We start from the raw sequence: 7,435 nt of genomic DNA, 5'->3' as shown, positions 1-7,435 counted from the left end.
GTGCCAACGTACGCCAGGGTTTGAAAACGGAAGCCAAGGGTCTGTTTATACATATAGCTCCAAAATGGCACCGTTTTTCTTCTTGCTCGTACGTGCAAGCATTTTTTAGGAAAGTACGTAGAAGCATTGACCTAGCATTTCTTAATTCTTATACGTAAAACAATGCTTGCAAGGAAGTGATTGGTTGATGTATTTGCGTGATAGCTATGCCGGTGAGACGCGAGTTTCACGAGCGAAAGCTTGGATTTTGGCTGACATTGTAGAGGCTACGACATAGCCTTGTATTTTTTCTAGTGACCATGTTCTGAATCCTGATGTCCAAGATTGAACCTTCTCTGGTTGATAGCCAACGCCCGGTGCTGCAGATTGCAAAGGTAAATCCTCAGCTATCACTGTCCTTTCGCGTTTTATTTATTTTGCTCCAGAAGACAGGGATTGATTTGTTAGTAAGGTATATAGTCAGCCGCTGGCTATGCCCTTTTTTTATTTGCTACTCACTCGGTGCTAAATGACGGCAGATAAAGATGGGCAGTTCTTTTGTTAGATAAACACAGCGTCCAGCAGCAGTTCACACGTTGAAAACTTTTTGTTTCACTTTCACCAAAGTCCTAAGCCCTGTTTGTTTCGGGCTTGTTTGGCTTATACTTTTTCAGCCAACGAATAGTATTTTTCTCTCACACCAAATCAGCCAACGGCACTTTTAGCCATGGCTTATCAGCCAAACAAGCCCAAACGAACAGGACGCTAGTTTGATTGTTTCATGGAAGAAGCAATTACCAGAGCGATTGAGCATCATGTGAAGTAAAATTGTGAGAAAACCGGCTTGGAATTTAGAAAACAAGCTCATTCTTGATTCTTCAGAGAACGTACTAAATATATGTACGGCTCCCTACAACTTTTTAGTTTTTAAAACCATGGGCATCCGCTGGAAGAATATGGGATTTCTGCTGTCGCAATTGGCACGAATTTCTCCTAAACATTGGGATTGGATCTGTTAATCAGGTAGGCAGGGACGCGGAGGTGCGTCTTCGTATATAAGCTCCACACTGCTCAAAGACCTTCTCAAAGCCTTCAACTTACAGCTTTTGTTCGGGCTAGTTCCAAAGTAATAACTGAGCATCACATAAAAATGAACTCCTTGAGGCCTGACAAACAAATCAGACAGATGGTTCTTTCCAAAGACGTATACACACGCCTTCGAGAAAAGCTATGATCTTCAGATGAATGAAATTTCAGATCTGCATCGTGCATAGCTCATACTGCTTTCCACTGATCAGGTAAATAGCACACAAACTGAACTACTGCAGCATCACTAGACACAAGTACTGTGATCAGTCGTAGTAACTACTGCATCACTAGATTCAAGCCAGCTCGGCAGCTCCTGAGACTAAATCACTGACAATACATTACCCAGATAAAGCATACCTCACTGACAATCGTAGTAACTACTCAAATATTCGGCCTCGGCGTCTCGGTGATAGCTCCAACCGAGCCAACACAAACAAACATTACGCCCGGCACATGCAAATCCCAGCTACCGCAGGAGCACACGACGGGAACGCTACTACTCCCACACGTCCAGAGAAGAGTCCTCGTCTTCATCCCGGTGGTTTGCCAGGGCAAGCTCCTCGGAGACGTAGGAAAGCCCCTGCATCAGCCTCACCACCTCCGCCGCGTCGTCGAGATAGTACCTGGCCTTGCTGGGCTTGCGGCCGACGGTGCACGCAAACACATCCGCCTTGGAACCTAGCGAGTCCCCACAAGCAGCGCTGGCGATCAGCTGGAACATGTCCTCGTCGGACCTGTCGTCGCCGATGCACAGGACGAAGTCCGGGCACTGGCCCCGCTCCTTCATCGACACCAGCATGCGCCGAGCCACCAAGCCCTTGCTCACGCCCTGCAAAAGGAAAACGATCTCGTTCCCAGTGAGCCGCCTGGTTTATTTTGCCCAAAGAAGATGGGAGATCGAGATGATGGAGGAGATTGCAGCTTCACCTGTGGTTTCACTTCAACAGAGTGAGGCGTGGTCTTCACTGATACAGGCTCATTTGCAAGCACGCTTTCAAGGTGGTCGACGAGCTCCTTGGCCTGGCATGAGCCGAAGTCAGGGTCCGCGTCCTCGTAGTTCCAGACGAGCACCGTCTCCCTGTCCTCGATGGTTGAGCCATCCGTCGTCTCCCTGTACAGGCACATCACCGGCTCGGCGATCTGCTTCCAGCTGCAGTCGGTAGCAGTGACACAGGTCTTCCATTCTGCGTCCCTCTTACACCTTTATTCAGTAATAACACATTTCAAGAGTCAGAAATCCCCTGAGCTAGACAGTTTCTATTTCTAGTGACGTGCATATCTCAGCAACAAATTCAACTGTCAGCCAATTGCATATGTTAATGCTCTATCCAATGTTCCAGTCCTATACTACTATGTGTTTCTGTTGAACCAATTGTAGAAGTTACAGCAAATCAAACATTTCTTACAACAGGATGACACTTAGCATTGTAAGATAAATTAGTACATGATCCATCAAGTTTTTAGTTGGCCAGTGCTATGACATCGAATTAAGTCAGAAGATGATATGGAGAAACGAAAGGCTGATCTTCAGGAAGTAAGGACATATAGCCACATACCTCAGGAAGTAGCCATGCTCCGCAGCTATGCCAAGGTTCTCACAAGGGAACCACTCATGAAGACTGCGCCGGTCATACCCGCTGCATAGGTACACCACATTGTTCTTGTCTCCGCACAAGCTGTTGAGGATCCGAACAGATTCGGTGGAGGGGCTCTTGTTAATCGCCTGTGGCATCAGCGTGCCATCGTAGTCTAGCAGAATTGCCCTCGTCTTGGCTCTCCGGTATGCCATAAGAATGCTCTCCAAGGAAAGCTTCCTGAAGTGAAGGTCGAGCGAGACCACTCTGAACCGCAGACCGAAGCCAATGCCCCAGCACCTTCGCTGAGAATGATCACTGCAGGTCCTCTTAAGGTCCTCGAGGAAGCTGATAGCCCAATACCCAACGTCGTGGGTGCTCACGTAGCGGAAGTGCTTATCGTGACGCAACCTCTTCTCATTCTCAGGCAGCACAAGGGCGGTCTCCATGGCGTCTGCCACGGCCTCGATGTTCCACGGGTTCACCCGGATGGCGCCGCTCAGAGACGGCGAGCATCCGATGAACTCGGAGACCACCAGCATACTCTTCTTCTCCTCTGGCTTCCCCTGCCGCAGCATCCTGTCCAGCTTCTCATTGCCTTGCCTGGAGACGATGTATTCATAGGGAATCAGGTTCATGCCGTCCCTGACCGCGGTCACCAGGCACACCTCGGCGATGACATAGTACGCCACGCGCTCGTAGAACTGCAAAGGCTCATCGATCAGGACCACCGGCTCATACCCCGGTTCACCATACACCTCGTTGATGCGCCGCACCATGGCGTACGTCTCCGCCTGCACCTCGGCGACGTCCTTCCCCCTCCCTCGTGCCGGGTTGGCGACCTGCACCAGCACCAGCTCCCCCCGCCACTCAGGGTGCTGCCGCAGCAGCTCCTCCATGGCAAGCAGCTTAAGGCTGATCCCCTTGAAGATGTCCATGTCGTCGACGCCCAGCATGACCACTCTCCCCTTTCCAGAGTACATCTCCATCAGCTCAGCCACCTTGGCCTCGGTTTCCGGCAACCCGAGCACCGTCTTGAGCTGCTCCATGTGCACCCCCACGGGCAGGATTTTGATGCTGACCGTACGGCCGTAGTACTCGAGGCAAATGTGCCCCCTCTTGGACTCGTACGAGAGCCCGAGCATGCGGCCGCAGCAGGAGAGGAAGTGGCGCGCGTAGTCGAAGGTGTGGAAGCCGATGAGGTCGGAGTTGAGCAGGGCGCGCAGGAGCTCCTCGCGTACGGGGAGCGTCTTGTAGATCTCCGACGAGGGGAACGGCGAGTGCAGGAAGAAGCCGAGCTTGATGCGGTTGAAGCGCTTGCGCAGGAAGGTGGGGAGCACCATGAGGTGGTAGTCGTGCACCCACACGAAGTCGTCGTCCGGGTTGATCACCTCCAGCACCTTGTCCGCGAAGATCTTGTTCACGGAGACGTAGGCCTGCCACAGCGCGCGGTCGAAGCGGCCGCCGAGGTCGGGGGACAGCGGCAGCATGTAGTGGAAGAGCGGCCACAGGTGCTGCTTGCAGAAGCCGTGGTAGTAGCGCTCGGCGATGTCCGTGGGCAGGAAGGCCGGCACGCAGTTGTGGGTCTCGAGGAGCGCCTGCGCGACGGCATCCTGGTCGGCCTGCGGGATGTCGTCACGCAGGCAGCCGATGTAGATGAACTCCATCAGGGGGGAGGACGAGTGGTGGAGGTGGCGGAGGAGGGAGTCCTCGTCCCACTCGAAGGTCCAGGGCTCCTCCGGCGACGCCGGGCGGCGGGACCGGATGGGGAGCTGGTTGGCCACGATGATGGTGCGCGGCCGCGCCGGCGTGGACGGCGACGCCGGGGAGTCGTCGATGAACCCGGGGTTGGTGACCACGCGCGGGAGCTGCCGCCGGAGCGCGCCAATCGCGGCGGCCGCCGGCGCCTGGTCTGCTGCTCCGGTGGCCAGGTCGAGCAGGTTGGAGTAGGAGCGGGACGCCATGGCCGGCCGCCTGGTCCTCGCAGGGATCCGATTCCGAGCTGGCTTGTGGTCAAATGTTTGGGCCTTTTGCTACAAGAAGCACAGCCCTTGCAGCAGAAATCCAAGATTGGCGTTTGGATCGACGCACGAACTAGCGAAGAATGGAGCCGATGCTTTGGCTCGCTGTTTCTTGCAGGATAGAAACGAGCTCGCAGTGTTTGTGAGAGAAGTGGCACACACTGGACTCAACAGGTAGCCACCTGTATCGCTAGCTCACTCTACCTCGGAGTGATGGGGCGAGGGAGAGAGTCGGAGAGATAGACAGCCTGTTGGCTCTGGTAAACGATCGTAAATTTTGGATCAGAGTAATATTTTCCTTAAATACTAAATCGTATCAACATCAGTAACATGGAGGGAGAGGATTTTTTTATGCTTTCAGTACAAAGGGATAGCCTTTTTCTTCTGCTGCAAACTGACGTTGCTGTTCTTGCCTGGTGGATGGATGTGGGGAGTACCAGCTGAGTGGTGAAAAAATTGGCGGCTCAGACACTAGCACTAAAAATCCCGACTGTCTCCGACGAGAGACTATTTTCCATTTTGGGTTCAGGCTGGTACGGGTCTCGAATTGTTTGGGTTTATTTTAACTTAATCTCTCTTATATAATACTATTTAATTATTCAAAATCATCTGAGCTACTGTGTATATATCTATCAGGCCGAACACCCTCTAGACAGGCACCCAAATAAAAAATAGATAATAGAGACATAAAATTAGTCCTCAACAGATTATCTATACGAAAGAACTATTTTATATGGTCGATAGACATAACTCAAATATGAGCATTCTCTTTCCTGAAAACTCATTTACAGAAAAAATTCTTTTTTAGGTTATGTTGTTAGAGAAAATGCTGAATAGGTATTGAACCATTTAACTGTAGTACTAAAAAAAAATCAAATAAGTCTTATATTTTAGGTATTATTGTCGTTGGAGATAGTCTAAAGCGAGCAATTGAGGCTTTTCAGCAAGCAACTCTGCTGGAGTAAGAAGCTGATAAATATCAGACGGAAAGTGTGGGAAAAGATCAGCCAAAAGAGAAAACGCCCGAAGAATCTCCGAGCCGCAATCAACCCCCTATCCTATTAAGATCGAGCTGCTCATGTTGCAAGAGGAAGAAGTGGGGGGACAGGGGAAGTAGATTTATAGCAGCAGCAAGCAGGGAGGTGCACAAGAACTTCCGAACTCACCTGACCTCTCAGGCGTCCTCATGGAGATCCGGAAGGCCTTGGATTAATTAATCAGCAACCAGACGACGGGGACAAACGAGTCGCATAGGACACCACGACAGTGCGGTATTGGGATGACACGTGGCAGAACCTTCTAAATTATAAGACCCACATATATTTGTCATTGTCTAACGATCTTTGACAACTATGCATATGTTCCTGGTAACTTAAAAAATCTGTGGGATGTCCTCGGGGAACCCGAATCATCCACGATTTTTGAGCAGGATAACGTTACAGAGTCATTGCAATATTACAACATTTATTTAAATATCTACATCAGAGTAAAATAGCAGAAGTCTTACGATAACTTAATTTACAAATCAGTTGTTTCAAATATTACAAACTAAGTTCGATAATTATTACAAAGCATAGTAGTAGTGGAGTGATATTAGTAGCATAATACAAACATACAAAATAAGCATCCTGCCCAAGGATCACACATTCACTTATCGTCATCGACATGAACAATAGTCATGCAGCAAGGTCTAAAATAGACCTGCTCATGAGGCTCACCTGCAACAAGGGTCAACGAACCCTAAGTATAAAAATACTCAACAAGACTTAACTGAAATAAAATTGAGAAGACTCAGGAATGCAGGCTCAGGGATTCAAGGTATGGCTGTAGCAATGATTAAAGTTCTTTTGCGTAAAAGCTCTTTAACAAAATTCTTTATATCAACATTTTATCTTTGAAAAGATCATATACAAAGCTGACATGATCCGTAATGAGATCATGAAACTTCATATCCAACACTTTCTCAAACCTTACTCAAGTTCTAGTTATTAACTACGATGATGAACAGAGAGTTGAGTCTCCATAACCGAGGAGCAACGACGATTTGAATCGATTATAAATCCCAGCTGGGAATTCCAGACCACACGACATATGCAGGTCCCCGACTTACATATATCAATCTACTCTTGATCCTCTAAAACAAGAACGGGTCCGCGTCACCCGAGAATACAGTACTCCACCATTTCAACCCATGACCATGTGGGTACACGCTACTCTCGCCATCTCTCCACTCCAATGCGCGAGTAGCCATTCTCGTAATCGAATCGCCAAGTTAAGCCTTACCGGAGTATGTGGTTAGTACTACAAAGTCTCATCTCGCATAGTTCAACAACGGACGAACCTTAATCAACACAAGCGGAAAGAAGCTGCTCACAAGACCTCCATGTCTTGTGGCTCTCACACACCGAGTCCGCCAGGTCTAGATTTATTACTTCACATGTTCACATCTCATGATAACATAAGTAACCAAAGATCCATTTGAAACTCGTAGGTGACAAGTAATCACCCGACTAAGCATGACTAATCATAACTAGGCATTTATGAATAAAACAGGTAACAAGGTAGATATGGAAAAAACAAGGTTGGTAATGCACCAATTAGGTTTCCACTCAACTCCTAAACACTTAATGCAGGTATTGAAAAGCAAAAGCGATAAAAACTTGTAAAACACAAGGTAGGTTTAAATGCATCCGGGGCTTGCCTTGGTTCACGGAAAAGTCAGGTTCCTGCGACGTTCCACAATTATCAGATTTGACCTCAACAGACGGATTA

At 48.9% G+C, this 7,435-nt stretch overlaps 1 protein-coding gene across 1 annotated transcript; it reads right to left on the bottom strand.

Annotated features, from left to right (window-relative positions):
* Positions 1-1,132: 1,132 nt before the first annotated feature.
* Positions 1,133-4,755, bottom strand: LOC136535336 (alpha,alpha-trehalose-phosphate synthase [UDP-forming] 6-like). Its single transcript, XM_066527631.1, has 3 exons — positions 2,625-4,755; positions 1,996-2,269; positions 1,133-1,897 (listed from the first exon to the last, which is right to left on the bottom strand). The coding sequence occupies exons 1-3, from the start codon at positions 4,604-4,606 to the stop codon at positions 1,565-1,567; spliced, it is 2,589 nt and encodes an 862-aa protein (XP_066383728.1). The 5' UTR covers positions 4,607-4,755; the 3' UTR covers positions 1,133-1,564.
* Positions 4,756-7,435: the final 2,680 nt, after the last annotated feature.

The sequence above is a fragment of the Miscanthus floridulus genome, chromosome 2 (assembly GCF_019320115.1).
Source record: "Miscanthus floridulus cultivar M001 chromosome 2, ASM1932011v1, whole genome shotgun sequence".
NCBI classification, from domain to species: domain Eukaryota; kingdom Viridiplantae; phylum Streptophyta; class Magnoliopsida; order Poales; family Poaceae; genus Miscanthus; species Miscanthus floridulus.
This window is presented reverse-complemented; position numbering and strand designations above follow the sequence as displayed.